Consider the following 22,097-nt stretch of genomic DNA (forward strand, 5'->3'; position numbering starts at 1 on the left):
GAGAGGAAGAAAGAATTTTTGTTTTTCCACAAAGGCTAATATATAGATCTAATATCTTGAGTTTTCTCCCCCCCCCACCCACTATTAAACTGATTGACTTAAGAGTTAGAATATGCAGAAGACAATAGGTTGTCTAATAACTGAATTCATAAACTATCTTCACATGGAATCAGATTCTGGTCCATGTCTCCAGACAACAGCACAACAGGGCAGTCTCAATGCTTAGCATCACCTATTTACAACTAAAAGCCATGCACTGTAATGATTATTTTTAACATCAGCGATAAAAACAACAAAAGAAGTAAGTGGTATTTCTCTACATGTTCTGTTTTATAAAAAGCACTGGCTTCTGAATAAAGAGAGAGTTGCTCAAAATCAAATCATTAAAAATTAAAAGTAGTCAACCTAATACAATACTGCCAGCCATTTGTAGAGTATTTAGGAGGACAAGAATCTCCACGGACACAAGCATTTTCATCCAAGCCCATCAAGCCAAATTAAAACCAGCTGTAAGGCTGTCACAACAGAAAGAAGCCTGTTAAAATGGTGATACAACCTCACTCTAAACTAAACCCATTTTTGCCTTCTCAAATATTTTGTAATAAAAGTGGAGAATCTAGTCAAGCTTCATAATGGCCTGAAATGAGCAGAGTTCAGCCCTCCCACATGACAGCCATCACTGTAGTTATGCACAGTTAGTTCTTGCTGCTTAAAGCTACACCCTATAGTGCATTTCTAGTATGACTAACCATTAGCAACTGCGCTGTAAACTAACAAGAAGGCAGAGTTATAAAGAGGCCATGCAGAACCAAGAGCTTGTTACCTGGATGGGTCTGAATCCTCCCTTCAGTTATGAAGCAAGCAGCAGCAGGAAACAGAAAGAAAGCCAATGGAAAAGCTTACAGATCAGTAGGAAGGGCAGGCTACAGCATGCAGCTCAACAAAAACAGCTTTCTGTTCAGTAACTCAGGAGAAAAATGAAGACTAGAAAATCAGAATGACAAGTCTTCACTTGAGGACTCTAGGACACATGGAATCAAAGTTCTAATATTTAGTTGAAAAATTGAGAAAAAGAAGAAATGCATCCACTGATAAACCCTTCTAGCGGCTTCTGGTTATCACACCCTAAAAGAAGTACGTGGTAGCTAAAGTACAGCTGGGACTACTGACTCTTATTTGGCTCTTAAATGTCCAACTGCATGACTTTGGATTATTTTTCAACAATCTAGTCACTATCTTAAATAGGGCATTAAAAAAAAAAAAAACCCACAGAAACCTCTAAATCAAAGAGCTCTAACACCAAGCTGAAACATTGGCCAAACTCTGAAAGCCCCTGAATTGCCTCCTGACCTCTGGCCCTCTCGGGTCTTTTTCCATCCTTTTGTTAATAAGCATCAAGATATTCCAAGTGTCAGAGTAAGTTCTCACTTTGCGCTAAAGTGGGAAAACGGTATGTTTAAGCCCAACCCTCACTCCCTTTCAACCTTCTACAAGGAAAGCCCTAAGGAGGTAATGCAGGCGATAGGAAGCTGTTGCAGGAGAATGGATTGAGTGAGGAATCCACTGGGGGGAGCCAAAAAGGAGTTGATGCAGATGAAAGGCACAAGAGGCAAAGTTGGTGTCTTAGGAAGAGGAAGCTGGGGAATGATAACCAAAGTTGTCTATCTCCACCGACAGCACTTCTGTAGCTGCAAACAAGAAGGCTGAAATGACGGTTCTCCCTTCCATGGCCAGCAGACACATTCACAGTTATATAAATCTGCTGTAAATACATTTTTTAGAATAAACTTCAAATTTTCTAATCCATTGTCAAAAGTATTGCTGGTTAAAGGAGGGACAGTCATTTACCTATCAACTACTGAACCCTGCAGGATGCAGGAAAGATGAAGAGATCCATGCAGTGAGATCCCTTTCCATCAACTCCAGAGGCAGTCAAGACAAGAAAAGCCACAAACCTAGAGGCACTATCTCTTTTGCCAGCTCATCAAATGAAATTCCACACTCGCACCTCCCCTAAAGAGTCAGTCCTATTATGGATTGGCAAGAAGAGAAGACAAGAAGGTACTTGGCTCACATACAAGTATATGGAAGGCCGACAGGGCAAATACTCCTACATCCTATGCATGAGTGTTTTTCTCACCATCCTGATGGATTTTAACCAGCTTATCCAAAAAAGTAACTGAGATTTCCTTATCAACAGGGTTTCTGAACAGTGTGTTCTCTTCAGTCATGTCGAATCTGAATGTTTCTGATAAAACTGATGTAAACATAGCCAAGCCAACACAACACAAAGCAAGACATTTTTATTATTTCAACTTTGAAACTGGGTAAAACCTATTAAGACAAACACATTAAGTGACAACAAACTAGCTCTCTCAAGCATTAAGGAGCTACCAAACTCGGCCAAAAGCTTTAACATAACACTAACTCACCCTCGCTCTGTCTCTAAGGCATGTGCTACTGTGGACGCCACAGATGCAAACAGAGAAGCAGAGTTTCACTAGAGGGCTGGGCATCCTCACCTGCAGTTTAAACACGTGGGGTCTGGACTGGTGGCTATCCAGTACTTCTCATGAGATAGAAAGTGATCGACCACAAGAAATGTATTCATTTCAGAGTCAAAGGGGACTTGGTGGGAGCTTGATCCACTACACTAAAGTACAGCACATCCCTAATCATAACTAACCACCAGAAAAATGCATTGATTACTTTATGAAATTACTGTTTCCTATTCAAGGCAATACCTTTCTCCTATCCCAAGACTTATTATGCCCTTTAAAGAAACAAGCACTTGTTTGTGTTCATGTGCATGTTTCCCACACCATCTGAAAGACCTATCCAAACTTTACTGCATGACACTTTAGAAAAACAAGCTACCAAGAGTTGATCTATTCCTCTTACTCATACAGATAGGCGCAGATGTGAGCGCACAAGCGCACACACGCACACGTACAGGACTACAAAAGTCATGATGCCTGGAAACACAAAGTAGGGGCTGAGTTTCTTTTCTATGCCCCTTCCTAACCATTCACTGGTATATGAATCCTACTTAATAGTAGAGTAAGAAATGTAGGTTATTTTTCAGATGGGTAGGCATGGCAGTAAACTGCCAGTTACTAAAAGAAATATTAAAAACTTGAGCAATGAAATACGTAACTGTTTGGTACTTAAATGAGTGTATGTCTTTCTTTTTACTGGCTCCAAAGTGTTCAATCTACATCACCTATCCACTCATTCACTGTCTGTCTCTGAGAACTATAATTACGCCTAACCCTTCTGTAGAAGGGACAGTTCTCAGTTATCTGAAAACCACCATCACATTTCAAGTGATTGGTGCCATACGCAGCCAGTGCTACAGTAGCGAGGGGAGTGAAGAGCTAAATGCCCACCATCACAAAGAGTTCTGTTGAAGTGCTGCCATAGAGGGCTGTGTCAGGTAGAAGAGAATGGGAACCAAGGATTCTGTAAAGATCTGCTCTGTCAAGTGGGGAGTCTGGAAGTGAACATCCTTTTAGAACACTTCATTCCTAGTTGTAAAATAATTGGGATGGAACTGGAACGGTCCATCAGTGGGTAAGAGCACTTGCTGCTCTTCCAGAGAATCCTAGCTCGAGTCCCAGCACCCCTGTCAGGTGGCTCCCAGCTGCCTAGAACTCCAGTCCCGGGAGGGATCTGATGCACTCTTCTGGTCCAGGTGGCTTAAGCACATGGACATGCACACATGGGGGAAGGGGAGTGCCAGAGACCTTTTATTATATGCCAAATATTTTAACCCTTGAATGCCCACACAGCAAATCAAGGAAGATACTGTCGAACCCATTTTGTAGATAGGAATGCTAAAGCCCAGGATACTCTGTAGTGAAGCTAATCAGCGAAAGCCAGCTTTAACTTGTTTCTACAACATCTTACTACACCGTCAACAAGACACCAGATTAAGAGTGCCCATCGTGGTCATTCTTCACACTCGGTACCAACCATTAGCACAGCTCCCATGCCTGGTCTGGTGCCCTATTTACTTCTACCATACTCTGCTGTACCCAGGTGTGCCCTCAGAGGAAGGCTGAAGCCTTTACTTACTTTTCTTTCCACATCTAAAAAACTGTCTACACAATACAGACATATCTCAGTAGTACACTTCTCTGTGAGAAACCAAGTCTATGACGGGAAAAAATAAATCACAAGCCAAACTGGTTTTAATGTTTTAGCAAAACAAAGCATGCTACAATAGGAATCCATGCATTTTGGTGCTCCTCCACAGTGCAGACTGTCCCAGCACACTCGGCTCATCTCTGCTTATGCTAACAACTGAGCCCTGCAAACACGACATATTAGTCAGCATCTGTCAATACCACACAAACAAAGAGCATGGAAGCAACTGCAAAATGACTTTGTGCTAGAAATACTTTAAGATACCAACTTCCTGGTTTTCTCTTAAAAGACAGAACGGCTGGGCATGATGGTGTATGCCTTTACTTCTAGAACTCAGAAGGCACAAATAGATGGGTATTTGTGAGCCTAAGGCCAATTTGTCTACACAGTGGGTTGTGGACCAGGGAGGGCGATACAATGAGACCCAGTCTCTATAAAATAGGAGAAAATAATAATAATAATAATAATAATAATAACAACAACAACTGACAAACTACAAAAAACAAATACGTTATCTCATTGTGAAACCCAAAAGCAGGATGAGGGTAGGAATACAGGGAAGTCCAAACTACACAAATTTCAAGAACTAAATACATCAAACAACTACTAGCAGGAGAAGAGTTTAACTCACACCGAGTGGGTTGTGCACATCTGCTCTCTCAGGTTCTAATCAGGTTGAGATTTTCAAGCAACAAGGAAAGATGGCTAGCATCTTTCTAAAATGGCTCAGCAGACATCTGCCTCTTCCTTGGAAGGAAAGTATAATGCTCAAAGTTCTGCAGTTACAAAATGAAAAAATAGAAAAGAACACCAAAAGAAGCCCTGCCCACGCCTGATACAACAGCATGGAGACTGGTTCAGACCTCAGTGGAGCATGGCCCTCCTGACAGGGCTGCAAAGCTAATTCTAGCTTACCAAGTACAGTTAAGGACCTTATAAAAAAAGCAAATCCAAGAAGTAGATTCCATAGCAATTTCTTGACTCTATGAAGAACAAACATTTAAAATGTTCAATGTTTTAAATCATGAGATTTTCCGTAATTCACATAACCCCATTTTACACAGGAGAAAAAAAGTATAGTTTTTAACTACATGAGACAATGTTCTCTTTTCACAGGGATCTCTCCAAATAATCTTCAAATGATAACTCCTTTCCATGACTACTGAGACAAGTACCAAGCCACAACAAGGCACACATTTGCCACACAATCACAATTATCCACTAATGTGGGTCACTTTACAAAACATGGAAGGATAGAGAAGACAAGGAAGTGACCGCTGATGAAAGACATGAATCTGCCAGTCTCAAAACCCTGGGGTAGGCGACGTGAGGATTTTTGTGTTAAAAATTTCACTGAGTATTTGGGTTGGCTTACAAATTAGGGTGCACTTGCTTCAGGCTCCTAAGCAGTAGGATAAATCTAAGGCTAATTCTTTATTGGGGGAGGAGGGTAGCACTGGCTGTGGCCTTGGCTATCCCGGAATATATAGACAAGGCTGGTCTCAAACGCACAGAGATCTGCACCTGCCTCTAAAGTGTTGGATCGCAGAAGAGTACTACTATGCTCCGTTCTGAAGCTAATTCTAATTCCTGCTTCAATCATATCTGGCCAAAACAAACGACCACAGGTAAAAAGTCTTTTGTAGCTTTAACATATGCCTGGGTCTTAACAAGCCTACTAGATCCTAGGACCAAGATGGACACATGCTTTTCTTTAAAACGTGTGTTTATGAACTTTGTCTCTGAACAGCTTTCGCTGTGCGGCTATGTCCTGTTTTGTGGAGCTCTGCAATACTGTGCCCCTACCTTCCTCTATAAGGAGATGGCATATACAGATTCATCAAGTCCCAAAGGAATTGTGGCACCATCTCCATGGGAGGGGATGGAACAAGTAGGGCAGGATGTGTATTTTCTGTCACTTTGAAACTGGCTGCAGTTGGGGGTCAAACACTGCAATTTACATGATGGTTGTCTACAGATGCTCATGCCACACATACTTTTGACAGTAAACAGACTCTATCCTGTGGAGGCAAGGGAGCACACTGTTCCTTTAAACAGACATACACCATGCCAACACTGGGATAGGCTCCTCCTGCTGGGAAGCGGTGCTTCAGTCCCTTACCTCTCCACAGTAACAAGCGCTGCTGCTGAAGCTAGGTGGACCATCCTACTTTCTGTTCACAGTCAAGGCAGGCCTCAGTTTCCACTACTATGCCCAGCTGAAAGCTCCTTATTCACTGAATTCTATGAGGTGCAATGAGGAGAATCTAAATGACATTTGAGCTAGAAACAGAAGCCACCTAAATTTTCTGTATTCAAAAGTAATGTTCTAGGTTTCAGCACTTCATCCCAGGAACTTGTCTCCAAAAATGACCATGAGAAACTATTTCTTTGAGGCTAAAGATAATTTGGTTGGTACCATGCTTTCCTAGCATGAGTTCAAGCTCAAGCACCAAGACACAGACCATGTGTGGGTCACCTGCTTACAATTCCAGCACTTGGAAGGTACAGGCAGGAGGATCCCAAGTACAAACCTTGGGCTGGTAAGTTGGCGCAGCAGGTAGGTGCTTCAGTGTGAGCCTAGAAACCCGCACTGGATACCTCTAACCATGTGGGGTGGAATGAGGACACTGCCTAAGTGTCCTCTGGACTCGGACATGCACCACAGTACACACAACCACACATACACAAATAATAATAACTTAAATGACAAACAAAAAAGGTCATCCTCAGTCACACAGATGGCTCCAAGCCAGCTTGCAGTCGCTACCTGATAGCCCGGCCTCACCAAAGCAAGCAATGACCTTTCCTGCTAAAGAATATAAAATATGTGTATACTTCTCTATTTAGCAGCAGAATTTTTTAATAGATTGTTTATCTTGTAAATAGTTTTATATATCCTTAAGAATTTCATCCTTTTTTTAAAAAGCAATCAAAAAAGAACTATTCTTGTTAAGTACGTGTTATAACAGGAAGCAAGGCCAACCACCTGTCCCTAAGATGTGCTGCACAAGGGGCATGGCTACTAAAGCCATCTTATCTCCTGAAAATCTCTGAAAGCCCATCACACACCTCGTGAAAAGGCTTAGGAAATGAGTGCTCAGAATCAGCTGCTGGTGAGTGTTTAATACAGCACACACCTTCAGGGCCACTGCAGCCCATGCCTTTCTGCTTCTGCTCCACCCTTCAAGAACAGAAAGGGTTTCAGATTAACCATCCTGAGAGCCTGTCACTCTAACAAGTGGGGCTGATACTAGTAACAATGCTTTGGTTTTTCAGGATTACCCTCAAGTCAGTAATCTGTACTTCGCACCACCTACCAAAAGAAGAGGAGAAGAGCGGCCAAAGGCAATCCTAATTACTGCTACTGGCGGTCTTCCCTGAGAAAAACCAATGTTTAAGAAACACAAATGTGAGTGAAATGCCCCTTATACCAAGGAACTCAAAAGGCATTGTCCTTCTCTCTACTGAACTCAAAACACCCCACTTCTTTTCCCTCTGCTTCGTGGGCACAGATGCCCCATTTCTCTCTTAGGAGCATTTGGTTTCATCCTGATTAAAAGAAAAACTTTGTCTCTGCAGAATTGAATAATTTCTTAAAAATGATAGTAATCCTGGATCTTGGAGGATTGCTGTGGTTAGAGCACTGGCTGACTCAGATTCGATTCCCAACACCTATGCAGTGGCTCACAACCATCTCTAATTCCAGCTTCAGGGGATTCAGTGCTCTCATCTGGGCTCCAAGAGCAACAATACACACATGGTGCAGCCATACATGCAGGCAAAACACCCAAATATATTAAATAAAATAAATCTGCAGACAATTCTATCATATTAATGATATCAATGCTAGGGAAATCTATTTCTAAGCTGGAGCAAGCGCCGTGTTCCACTGCATCCTGCTGGCCACCTATATTATATTACTGGTCCTCACGTACTTTCTTCTTTAGCATCATTCTCATCCTAGAGATGAGGAAACTGATGCTGAGGGCAGTGAGTAACTTATCCAGAACACTCAATTAATAAGGGGGAGGAAACCTACGTCTGTCCTAGTGCCAACATTCCCAAGTCTGTGTAGTAGGGTATCTTCAAGCTGAAAAAATAACCAAGTTACATTCTTCTCCCAGAAAAATCAAAGAATAGCCATCCATGCCATATCTATGCTTGGAAAACCTCAGAATCCAGTGGCCTTGTCTCCTCCAACTTGTTAAGACTACTTAAGAAATGGGGCCTTGTATTAAATCCCTCAATAAAAAGATTTGAAGTGAGGCAACACCTTTTAGTGAACAATAAGAATTCTGAACATAGGCCGGGCGGTGGTGGCGCACGCCTTTAATCCCAGCACTCGGGAGGCAGAGGCAGGCGGTTCTCTGTGAGTTCGAGGCCAGCCTGGTCTACAAGAGCTAGTTCCAGGACAGGCTCCAAAGCTACAGAGAAACCCTGTCTCAAAAAACCAAAAAAAAAAAAAAAAAAAAAGAATTCTGAACATAGGAATGAGTTAATATAGGAAGGGCCCACCTCATGTTTCTCAACAGAATATGTTGCTTTAAAACATCATTAAAAACAGCTGCCACTGACTGTGCAAGCTGTGTCACATGCTGTCACATCCTTCACACCTCCTGAAGTTTCATCTGCTTCACACAGAAGGGGCCTGAGGCTTAGAAAAAGCCTTGCCTAGTACAGCTGGTCACTGGTAAACGTGAACCCCAATATGTCAGACTCTAACCTTAGTTCTTCCTACTTCACCAAAGAGAAAATGTCTCAGGACACTTCATGAAGTGTTGGTGTGGGAGCAAGGAGATAACTGGAGTCTTTATTTCTCGCATAAGGTCACCTTTACTGCACACCTACGAAGTTACATAGGACTGGCTTCTTATTTTTTTAAACTTTAATTCCTATTAGGTTCTCATCTTTCAGAATTAGTCTAAATCATTAATTCAGATTAAGTATGGTATAGGCAGAGTTCTATGCATCAAATGAGAGCACCTTGTTGTTATGTTAGTTTCTTATAAGGTCTATGTTAGTGATTCACAGTAGTTGTAGAGATCCTAAGGCTGCTCTATACATCGGTACCAGTTACAGTAGAAGGTTAACAAAACCCTTAGAATGGTGCCCGCTCCATTAGGTTAAATTTATTAACAAGGCCTGTGAGGACTTAATTTACCTAATGTTCCACAGTTATCTAAATTCAAAGTAATCTTTTCAAAGAAAGAAAAGAAAGTTTTTAACCTTGCTATAAACATAGGCAAAGGGGCTTGTTAAAAACAAAATATCATGAAAAACAAGGCCAACTGACTCTGACTGGACAGAGGCTGCTCTTGAGGAGTCATTAGGGATAGCACCCGGGGTGGCAGCATTCTAAGGGCCAACAGCTACTAAGCCCCACATATTAGTCAGTGGAACAGTGAGGGGCAAGGGTACAGTACCTGATGATGGGCAGGTCGAGGCCCCGCTGCAAACTGAGGAAAAGGGAGAACAGACACAAAGGGAAAGGCACAAAGAGTCAGAAACACAACAGAAACCAAAGTTACACAATATACAACAAAATAAAAGCTAAAAACCCACAAGAGAAAAAATAAAAACACAAAACATTAAAGGCTTTGCTGCAGGACAGTGACAGACAGGCACCAAGATCCAAGAGGTCAACACCACCACCCAGATCTCTTCTCATTCAAAAGCTGGGGAAAAAGTTATTAAGCTACTAGCACCTGGGTGCTCACTCATAGGAATAGCATGAATAAATAACCCTCCCCTGAAAAAACAAAGGGAAGTGTGAAACACTAGATGGTTGTATTAAAACAAACATGAAAACCAAGTATGTGGCATGAAACTATACAGCTGGAGAACACCAGAAATGTTTTTAGATCGCAAAAGCACACTAAATGGATGTCAGAGATTAGATTTAAAATTTCTTTAAATGTAATGGGTGTCTGATACACAGGCTTGACGTGTGTGTGTGTGCATGCACACGTGCTGAAATGCAATTAACTAGTAAAGCTGAATAGCCAGTAAAGAACAACGGTCTCTAACACAATCGGTCAAAATGGCATTATCATAAACTGGAGGAACATGGGCAAAAAGGACAAGATTTCAACTCTATGTGCAGCTTGAAGCAAACACTGGAGGCCCCACTGTGGGGCCTGCTTGCCCAGATACTAGACACTGGCCATGAGAGAAGGGGAACTTAAGTCCTCTGGGATTTCCAACAGTTGACATGCACTCCCATTTGGCCTCTCTCAGAACAATTTCCCAGTCAGGATTTAAAAAAAAAAAAAAAAAAAGGTCAAACCTCTAGAATTGAACAATTTTTCAGAGCAAAATTTGGGTTCCTAATGATAATTTTAACTAAAAAGGACAAAGAGAATACATCATACAAAGCCATACCTAGATGCTCAAACCTCTTCGGTTCTAATGCAGGCTACTTTATTCATCAGTGAAGAGAAAACATACAAAAGCCATTCTGCACGGGCTTTTATTTACAATATGTAAGGACCAACTATCTGCGCCTTCACAGCCCCGAGGAACCAAGCTGCAGACTGAGATCACTCTTTTCTACTTAGCACTTCATCTACAACAGGAACACACCACGGTGTAACTCTCCCAACTAAGCTACCCTGTACTCAAAATGTCCAAAAGTGCCATGGAACATACAACCTCTGAACACATTTCTGCCAAGAAATCCTGTCTCTGAAGCTATAATGTCACCAAGTGTTTAAAAAAGTGACTTGATGGTCTGTGCTTGCTCAGGGTGTGAGAAAAGCTGCCAATTTTGGCAGATCGGTTTTCCAGAAGGATGGAAGATGGCAATTAAGAATCTTCTAGAAATTTCTCCTATCCAAATTGAGGTTTTGAATTTTAAGATTTTCATTTATGAGAACAGAATAGATCGTTCCTCCACTATGGGCATCAAGTTTTGAGATTAGGTAATACCATTCATAAACTAAAAAGTAGAGGGGAGAAAAAGAGATCTCTGCATGACACATTTGAAGAAAACAGAAGAGAGAGAAGAGCCATTTCAGACACCAAGCTGAGTGAGGGGCCAGTCTTCTCACTGTTCTGCTGAAAGGCCCCAATTCCAAGATTCTAACAAGAAAACCCAACTTTAGATAGGTGCAAAGTTCCATTCAAGAAAGAACAAAAGTGTGTGTGTGTGTGTGTGCGTGTGTGTGTGTGTGTGTGCGCGCGCACGCGCGTGTGTAAAGAACCCTAACTCAAGTCAGTCTGAAGTCCTGGCTGTCCCCTAGACTACTCTGGCCTGGTCCCTGACGGCTTAGGGGGTTTCTCTGCGGAGTGCTACCGCAGAGAAACCCTATGGATGACTGTAAGCAACAGAACAAACTGTAGTCGCTGCTGGCCCGTGTTAAAAATAGAAACTTTTCTCTTAAAAGGTAGAACTTTGAGATGGTGAGGATTATAGATATAAAAGAAAACAGCCTTATGTGAACTGGAATCCAGTGCTAGTGCCACTTACCCATGCCCTCACCCTGCTGTGCACAGTTGGTAACTGAGTATGGCCAATTAACAAAAAAAAAGATTACTACAAAAGCCAAATTGTCTCCACTCCAAATAGACTTCTCTAACTTCACTATTTTTTCTTAGACCATTTAAAAATAGACTGCAGTTTAAAGAGCTCCATCAAGAAAGTGGGGCAGACAGGCAACATTTTTAAATTTGGAACAAGATTTTCCGTATTATGAACTTAACTAAGAGACTATGTATCAACTAGAAATATAGACAGGAAGAGATCCTGAGGGAGGGAGGGGGCATTTGGAGCCAGCAGGATTGAAAAAGCAGATGATCAGGGAAGAATGAAAAGGCTATACTATGCATTGCCAATGGCCTATTAAAGCAGAGATAGAATGGAAAACACTCTCACTGCTCAGCAAGCTGCAGGGCACCTCCACACAGCCCCACGCCTCTCCTTTCCAGTCCAAGCAGCTGGAAAATGAATGAGACTAGACCATGGCAACTTGGGATGGAAACAGAAAATACAATCCTGCCAAGTTTCACTGCAACTCTACCCTCCCAGCATGAAGACAAATGAAATAAAAAAGATATCAGACCCAAAACAATAAGCAAGAGTAGTCTGTGTGCTGCTAGTCTTGCACTTGCTTTGGGCATGTAATGGAATATGTTACCTGTGGGTTTGGGTAATGTGGGTGGTAACAGTCACTACCAGAGGAAATGACAAAAAAATTGCATAAGGGATGGCATCTGAAGAGTTTATGACCACAGGGAAAAAATGGCTGATAACTGCAGACAATTGCCCCTTGATAGTCAATTATAAAGTAGAAAGGGTAGACAAGAAGCCTTGAGATTTATTTTTAAATTCAAATTATCTTTTAGATTTAAATCAGAAAGGGATATTCCACTTCACATTTAAAATAAGTGGAAAAAAATGTAAAACGCAAATTATTCCTGTCTGATTCCCAATAGAAGACCCACCCAATTTGTTATGGTTTTCCCACTGTGCCTGGCAGAAACTTGCATGCCAGGCTGGACTTCCAAAGAAGAAGTGATCAATACACTTCTGTTCATCAGCCAATATGTGGATGTGGTCAGAAATAATGCGTGCCAGAGGCACTGCTGCCTGCAAGAAGTACAGTTTGTTATATTGCTTACAATGCAGTATTTTATCCAGCCTCTTCCAGCCAAGGACCTGTAAACGGGAGTCTGTTCCAAAACCTTCCTCCTCTTCCAGTTGTCTGTGCAATGTATTGGCACTGTTCTGCTGGGCTGTCAAGAAAACTGGTTTAGAGATGCAGCTCTTCAGTCGGGTTTTGTGCCAAGCTCTAACCATGTAATTTCACTCTGATTGTCTTCCCCAATCATTAAAATGGGAGAGGGAAGAGGGCCAGAGAGTTCTCTGAAGTAAGAGCTTACCATAACATTCCATGCTTAACAATCAGAACCGGGGCCTATGGAAAAGGATCTGTTGAGATCTCAGGCCCATCCAATAGACAAGTATCCACATCCCCAAACCACTCTCAGAACAAAACTTGCACCAGACATTAGGTTCACCATTTCAGTGAAAAAGGAGACAAGCAAGCAGGCAACAATGACTGAAGTCCTACAACTCCAGAAATGGTTTCTCTGACCTCTGGGGAGGACCAGGATCTAAGAACAGGTATTGGAAAAGGCACCAAGGGAGAGGAAGGCAGGAAGAGGTGAGAAAGACAGGCCACTGTGTGCAGTCTAGACTCCTAGTTCTTCAAGCAGGGCTCCAGAACATTTCAACAATTCAAACTTCATGCATAAAATCAAATGAGCAGGAGCTAATGCAATGACCTTCCTATGCTACAAGCAAAAAAGCAGGTTGGGGTGCAAAAAGAAGATCCCTGTATTCCAAGAATACACAGAGCTCAAGTACAAAGAGGGATGTGGGGTACAATGAGATGTCACAGACACCTTCTGCCCAAAGCTACTCATGCAGGGTAGGAAACGACGCTAACAGTTGGACAGCTGAAGCCACTGTGCACTGTGAAACAGGAGGATGACCTGGAGTCCATCTTACTAAGTGCTGCAATCCACATGAGGGGTGAACAAGGAGGATGACTGCATTTACATCTGTATGACAATAAATCTACTACTGAAGAAATGAATACACCTGGGTGAATGTCATGCACGTGATCATACTGTCGAGTGGTTAGAACGATCTGGTGGCACGTGTTCAGAAACCCTACTTCCCACAGCACTCAAGTCCGAGGCGAACCAGTAAAATCCAATCCGCTTCTAACATCATGTTTCACTTTTCAAAATTTTGAATAACACAAATAAGACATGAAGGACGTGAAGGAAAAAACCCTGAGTGTACTGGATTGTGCAGAAGGAAGCTCATGGCACACACAGCTCCACCCTCTCCCCCCTGAGAAATGTAAACTACCCCTGCATCTAAGCTGGTGCAAATGCAAACGCTGCAGCCCCGGCACTGACAGTGTAGTGGCAGTGGTGATAATGACGGTGAGAAGTCTTCCCAGAGCACAGTGAGGATTCACAAAGAGATCCCAGCAGCTACACAGAGGAGAAAGCTGCACACTTACCGGAGACCGGGTCTGAGGCTGTGAATTCATTGTCTGAGGGGCTTGAGGGTAGACCAGTGTAGTTGGACCTGCATTCTGTCCAGAGGGATAAGGGGTCTGTCAGAGAATGGCAAAAACAACATTTAAAAAATATATAGGCACAGCAACTCAAATCCAACACATTTTTTAAAGTTCATAGAAGTGGTTTGCACTGTGGTCCGCAGCTGTTTTTAAAGTTGTAACTTAGTCAATGGAGATTTCAGAGTCGGTGTACACCTCCTGACAGTGCTATCAGCAACCCAAATCTAGGCACAAATTTTTCAAACCAGGAGTGCAGAAAACCTGCTGAAATCCCATCTACTTCTTGTGTGTGCATGTTGGGGGGGGGGGGGGGAGCTATGGACGTGGAGGCTAGAGGGTGATGAGCAATGCTTCAGCTCCATACAGACAGTTCCACAGCAGACAGAAGACCAAAGACTGTCTTGAGTTCTTTCTTTACTCCAACCCTATTAAGTCCAGCCACAAACTGAACAACAGGGCAGTAAGTTACCTGGTCATAATTATTACACATAGTCAATAATTAGATGGAACTGAACAAGCTGATTCAAGGTTTCATTTTATCTTACCAAAAATATTTTCATCACATACTGCATCGAAAAACTTCTCCATACCAACTTTTTCAAAAGTAATGTGGATTTCTTACCAATTTTGGTTAATAGAGTCGAAAGTATTCTTCAAAAACTTGCCAATATATATCAAAGCAAACATCTTAAATCCTGGAAGTTGAGGGGTGTATGTGCAAAGAATTGGGAGTCTGAGACCAACAAGGACTAAATAGGAAACCCTGTCTCAAAAGACTTAAGATGCTGTGTATAAACATAAAGAAACATTCTCTTGCTCAACCTCAGACCCTTCAGAGCATCTGACATTGCTTTTTCATGGGACATGCTGGAAAGATGCTGGTAGCCATAGTGACTTGAAGCAACAGTGACTGACAAGTCAAATTTTTAGTATGTCTTCAACACATTGGCCAACAAAGGCCACAAAAGTAGCCAATGGAGAACAACACAAATCAGCATTCAGGCACAAGGCTTTTCTATTCCGTAGAACAGCACACATCTAGCCAGAGGTACTGTCAATGCTGTTTACAATGTACCTTTCAAAACCACATCACCATTCCCAAACATTCCCAAAACCATTCGCCGTTACACATATAACATATAGAGCATAGTGTCTGGTGCAAGCACACACACATATAAAGCACAGTGTCTGGTGCAGGAACACACACACAACACACAGCACCTGGTGTAGAACACAAATGCACAGCGCCTGGTGCAGGAACACACACACAACGCATAGTGTCTGGTGCAGGCACACACAAACAACGCACAGTGTCTGTGCAGGCACACACAAACAACGCACAGTGTCTGGTGCAGGCACACACACACAGTGCACAGTGTCTGGTGCAGGCACACACACACACACAACATACAGCATCTGGTGTAGAACACAAATGCACACAACACACAGTGTCTGTGCAGAAACACACACAACACATAGTGTCTGGTGCAGGAACACACACAACACAGTGGTACAGGCACACACACACAATGCAGTGTCTGGTGCAGGCACACAAACTGTTCCGTTACAGTATAAGCTTCTGTGCCTTCAGCAACATATGCTCTTCATCAGTGCCATTCTGCCAACAGCGCTCTTGCTGGGCATTTGTCCTGTTGTGCTCTAAGCAGTGTAAGAAGCAGATGCCTCCAAAGCCTTTATTCCTTTCCTACACGTAAAGAATGACTAACCACATTTCTTGATGGACTTCTTAACTTACTATGGTGTTTTACTAAAAATTACACAAACACTTCAACAAAAAACATTCTGTTTTAATATTTATTTTTCACCATGTGACTATGTTTCTGTGTGTGGTATGTGCATGCGCTAAGTCTGGTACCTGCAGACTCTAGGAGACAGTGTTGGGTACCCTGGAGCTGGAGTTACAGATAGTTTGAGCCACCCAATGTGGGTCCTAGAAATTGAACATGGGGTACTATGCAAGAGTGCATACGCTTAACCACTAATCTATCTCTTCAGCTCAAAACATCCTTTTCTTAGTTTTTATAATGTGTTTCTTTATTCTTGGTATGAGTGCTCTTCCTGCACATATTCATGTGTCACTTTGTGTATGTAGAGGTCAGGATCCTGTTCTCTCTTTCCTCCATGTGGAACCAGGAAGTGAAATTCCAGCCATCAAGCTTGGTGGTGAATGGCTTTACCCACTAAGCCATCTTTCCAGTATCAGTACAAAGATTCTTTGACCTGGCTGCATAACATCAAATGCATAGAGGACAAGGGATAAGTTGATGAGGTAACATTTCAAGAATTACTAATGGTTTTGACAACTGTCCCTCTACAATGACTTTCAAAGCCTTCTCAAGGCTGCAGCTGGAACTCTGTGGTAGGTCAACTGCCTAGCACATACAATGCCCTCGGATTTAATATCTGACACTACAATACAGAAAAAAAAAAGGTAGCACACATCAGAACCATCACAGTAATTTAGTCTCACAAGGACTACACAGCACTTCCTGTATACTGTCCAAGTTCATAAAACCGTAGACGAATATTCAGATTTCTGTAGCTTAGTGTTTCAACTAATAACCTGATAGCACTGCAAGGTAACGAAGACAAGTCAGCTGCAGAAGGTCTTAGTCACTTACACAACTTTTAAGGCGATAATTTTTATTTATTATATATACAGTGTTGTGCCTGCAGGCCAGAAGAGGGAGCTAGATCTCTTCTACACAGTTGTGAGCCACCATGTGGTTGCTGAGAATTGAAAGCAAAATCTCTGAAACAGCAGCCAGTGCTCCTAACCACTGAGCCATCTCTTCAGGCAATAACAATGATTTTTAATCACTGATTTCAACAGTGAATTCCACTGGAAGATGAACAAAACTGCATATAAGCTACAAGACTCCAGAGACAGACACACGGGACTCAAACATGGACCTAGGATGGATTTTCTATTTCTACAATGGAAGACAACAAATTTAGCTGACAAAACAATGATGATATGAAACATAGCCTTACTGCATTTCACATGCTACCTGCTGTTAAGATTTTACACATAACTCAGAGATAAAAAGTCATTTCTTGTTTTAAGGTAATCTGTTCACCTTAGACAAATAATACCATTTGGACTAAACTCAATATGGTATGTGCATGAGAATGTACACACAGAGGACTGAGTAGCCGAGCTGCAAACTTCTCAAGGGCTGTAGGATGATCTTTACATTACTGACCTCCCTGACCCCAAAATTCCATCTCTAGGAATGCAGTCTATAGATGAAACTCATGCTTCCACCAACCCCAACAGAAACATTCTACACTTCTTTTTTTTTGGGGGGGGGGGTGTTGTTGTTGTTTGTTTGTTTTGTTTTTCGAGACAAGATTTCTCTGCATAGCTTTAGTTCCTGTCCTGGAACTAGCTCGTGTAGACCAGACTGGCCTCGAACTCACAGAGATACACCTGCCTCTGCACCCCAAGTGCTGGGATTAAAGGCATGAGACACCACGGCCCGGCCATTCTACACTTCTGAAGAGATGAGGATGATTAGTTATTATTATTTGGATCTCGCTATCTAGCCCTGGCTGTCTTAAAACTCGCTAAGTAGTCGAGGCTGGCCTTGAACTTAAAGAGACACACCTCTGTTTGCCTCCCACGTGCTGGTATTAAGTGCACCACCACGTCTGGAGAGATAATTAATTTTAAAAGAATTAGGCAAATGTACACATATATCAACACCATGGCGTCTTGCACATAGAAATACATGTATGAGAAGGAAGATCATAAGTTCTAGGCCATTCTGCGCTTATGGAATGAGTTTAAGACTGGCCTGAGCAACTTCCTGGCACCTTGTCTTAATTTAGAAATAAGCAAAGCAGTGGGGGAGTGGGGGGGACGAAGCACAAGGAAGACACTGGCAACAGCCTGCCAAATGTATAAAGAAAGCCCTGAGTTCCATCCCAACACCACAAAAACAATCTTATTAACTATCTTAACTATTGGAAGTGCACAGTACAGCAGTGCTAGCTCTTTATACAGCCAGCAAGCTCCATGCGAGGTGAGTAAACTCACATAGTGACCTTTTATCACAACTCAGCCAGGCACTTGGCAAACAGAACACTGTACTTCCTTCCTAATGAATTCAGGTATCCACTGCCATTTAAAATAACCTGGAACTCATGTTAATGGAGGTACTTATGATGAATCTCAAAGAACAGGGGCACCCAAGTATCAAAAAGAAGTGTCCATCATAACTCCTAGTTTCCCAAATAAATGAGCAGAATGTGATCACGTGTGCTTGGGCTTCTCCGTGTTCTTGCCCTCAAAAGCCAGACTATAAATAGGCTGGTGCATCACAGTCATGATCACATCTGGACACACTAACGGCTCAGTCACAGCACACGTGGCATAAACACTCCTAAAGGGGGAGTGAAGGCGAACCATTATGTGGGCACTGCCACCAGTATTCAACAGCGAGGAGAGCCAACAAATACCTACAATGACTTGCTATGAGGAAAACACAGTTCTTACATAAAATTTTAACAATGACCACTGCATTAATGATGGCACAAAATGGGCCTATTTGAACAAAAAACAAAATGAAAAGGTACCTAATTGCTTTCTAGGGAATAAGAATATCTTCAATTCCTATTCTGTATTTAAATATCAGAGCAATAGTACCAGAGGAGGATATAATGCCATTTATAAAAGAAAGGACTCAATACTGGGTCTCCAATATGACTTTCATCTTGCAATACTAAACAAAATATAAAAACAAAACAAAACCTACACAAGTTATATTTAGTTCATGGCTGAGCGGGATAAGTCAACATTGCCTGCTGTGTAATATGACTCCCAGAGAATTCACCCTGAGGACAAACATCACATGACCAAGTTCAGAGAAGAGCTGAGTCACCCACCTCTGGCTCTCCACTTTGATTTCCAGAAACTTGGTGGAATCAACTACAGTCCCATAACTTTCTCAGCTGTTCTTCCCACTTCCACCAGTAAATCAGTTTCCTTAATTAGGCTGGCGGGACACTTGAACCCAAGTGTACCCTATCTGCGTCAGAGGCAGCAGCCTCTATCCACCTGGGGGAAGTATCAAGCACGCTACATGACTTGTGCATTTTGAACAGGACCAATACATCCCTAGGGCTTCATTCTGACACATCCTGAACAGTAAAACTGCTTGATTTTCCTCTGGGAATGCTCATTACATCAACAGTAGTAATCAGCATTTGGCTCCCAAAGTCTTTTTCTTCAGATCAGAGTGAGAGAAGCAATTCAGCAAATGTATGGCATTCTGGGTAGATATTGAGAACAGTAAGACAGATGAAAAGGTGGGAAAAGATCAGTTAACAAGCGATTCACAATTCATTAAACAACTGTAAAATGTAGGTCATTACATGTATGTAGATAATAAGTAAAAATATACAATGAGAAGATTTCACTGAGAGGTATCCAGGTAGCAACAGCAATGACAACCTAGGAAACAATGACATTCAGTCATCAGTGTAAAGAGAGCAGCATCCTGAGGAGGCAGAACAAGGAGAACGTGTTACCTAAGCAGGAAGGGTCCTCGGGGGAAGAACTAAAGGAAGCAGAGTGAGGTGAGATTGAAGAATGTGGTTTTAGGGCTATACTAAAGTCATGTGTCAAGAGAAATAAGAATCATCTTAGAAGATGCTCAATGAGGCAGTGTTTGTTATCCTCAGATGTGCTAACTAGGAGAAGTATTATACAAAAGGGAAGGCATGATGGAGATCGGTGTAGCTATCAGAAAAAGAGTTCAAGCACATGGTACCTGCCGTGAGCCTGAATGAAGAAAGCAAGCAAAACAAATAACATACTTAGTAGGGTTAGCCAATGGCTCACCAGGTAAAGGTACTTGCTGACAACTCAGGTTTGCTCTCCACAGTGGAAGGAGAGAATTGATTCCCACAGGGGTGTGAACGTACACATAACCAAACTCATGCACTAAAAGCTAAAAACTAAAAGTGGAAAATAGTAGCAGGACTCTGAGCAAACAATCAAGGCTGAGCTCTGACATTCCTGAGGGAGCACAGAACTCAATGATTAAATGGCCAAGGATACCGATAAAGTGTTGGGCCTAGGACCCAACTGTCCCTGGCTCTTGGGGACAGTCCCCAACGACAACAATTGGAGGAAAAGGGATGCCACCCACCCATCCACCCAAGAAACACAGGCTCCACTGTTCCAGTGAGGAAGAGATGAGCAGACAGCAGTGCAGGAATACACTCAACATCATAAAGAGCAATACAGCACGACCAGAAACTAGGGATTCTACAACAGCAACAAAGACCTGAACGTCCCAACGCAGATAAAGAAGAAAATGACGTTAAAAATAACTTTATGAAGATGATTTAGGCCCTTAAAGAAGAAATGAAAACTTCCCTTAAAGAAGTGGAGGAAAAACACCAATAAGTTGGAAGAAATCATCAAATCCCTTAAAGGAAACCAAAAAAAAGCAATCAAACAGGTGAAAGAAATGATTCAAGATTTGAAAACTGAAATAGAGTCAATAGAAAACGCAACCGAGGGAAATCTGGAAATAGAAAATCTGGGTAAATGATCAGGAACCACAAAAGCAAGCATAAACAACAGAATATAAGAGATGGAAGAGAGAATCTCGCGTGTTGAAGATACAATACAGGAAATAGATTCATCGATCAAAGATAATGTTAAATACAATAAATTCTTAACACAAAATATCCAAGAAATCTGAAACACCATGAAAAAAACCAAACCTAAGAATAATAGAAACTGAAGAAGGGGAAGAAGTCCAGCTCAAAGGAACAGAAAACATAAGAGAAAACTTTCCCAATCTTTCAAAGAACATGTCAACGAAAATACAAAAAGCTTACAAAACACCAAATAAACAGAACCAAAAAGACAAAGTTCCCTCACCACATAAAAATAAAAGGCTAAACATACAGATTAAAGAAAAAATAAGAACTGCAAAGGAAAAAGGCCACATAACATATAAAGGCAGACCTATCAGAATTAAACCCTAATTTTCAATGGAAACAATGAGAGTCAGAAAGACCTACCTGGTCAGGCATCATGCAGACACTAGGAGACCACAAATGCCAGCCGCCCAAACTACTATAACCAGCAAAGCTGTCAACCAACATAGACATCCCATGACAAAACTAACATAGACATCCCATGACAAAACCAGATTTAATCCACAAATCTACCTTACAGAAAGTACTAGAAGGAAAACTCCAACCCAAGGAAATTAGCAACACCCACAAAAACACAGGAAATAGACAATCACACAACAGCAAATTCCAAAGAAGAGAAACCCACACATATACCAACAATAACAAACACAAAAATAACAGGAACTAGCAATCGCTAGTCACTAATATCCTTTAATACCAGAGGACTCAATTTGCTTGTACAAAGACACAAACTAACAGATTAGATACAAAAACAGAATCCATCCTTCTGCTGTCCGGGCCAGCCATGATAGGCTAAGTATCAACAGGTCACCCAAAGAAGTTCTTTACTTCCAATCATTATCACCTGCCAGAGTAGAACTTGGCCATCAATAAATTTAATAAGAGGCCTGAGTCTCAGTAGTTTACCCTGAGGCAATGCCTGGTTGCAGGAGAAACCACAAAGTGAGATTATCTAGCACCACCCAGAACAGACCATCCAAAGGAAATGCCTGGCATTCTAACTGCTGTAGAAAGGATCTCCTCCCAGTACACACTCACCACGACACCCCTAGATAAATGTCAGCCAATCAAGGGTCCTAAATCTCAGAAACCACTCACCCCCACTTTTACTACTATAAAAACCCATTTCTAACTGAGCTCAGGGCT

At 41.9% G+C, this 22,097-nt stretch overlaps 1 protein-coding gene across 20 annotated transcripts in view; it reads right to left on the minus strand.

Annotated features, from left to right (window-relative positions):
- Eif4g3 (eukaryotic translation initiation factor 4 gamma 3) overlaps window positions 1-22,097 on the minus strand; it is a 230,594-nt gene that overhangs the window by 127,807 nt on the left and 80,690 nt on the right. For 4 of the 20 annotated variants that reach the window (XM_041652786.1, XM_041652776.1, XM_041652780.1 and 1 more), the window contains 3 exons: window positions 14,190-14,285; window positions 12,772-12,885; window positions 824-844 (listed from right to left, as the gene is read on the minus strand). In XM_041652786.1, coding sequence (XP_041508720.1) covers window positions 824-844; window positions 12,772-12,885; window positions 14,190-14,285 — 231 coding nt within the window. Of the gene's footprint in view, window positions 1-823; window positions 845-9,575; window positions 9,609-12,771; window positions 12,886-14,189; window positions 14,286-22,097 lie in introns of all 20 variants that reach the window. The other 16 variants (XM_041652792.1, XM_041652784.1, XM_041652794.1 and 13 more) reach the window with 9 other exon arrangements.

This window comes from Microtus oregoni, unplaced genomic scaffold (assembly GCF_018167655.1).
Source record: "Microtus oregoni isolate MIOR12 unplaced genomic scaffold, Mior012 000005F_ref0000423, whole genome shotgun sequence".
NCBI classification, from domain to species: domain Eukaryota; kingdom Metazoa; phylum Chordata; class Mammalia; order Rodentia; family Cricetidae; genus Microtus; species Microtus oregoni.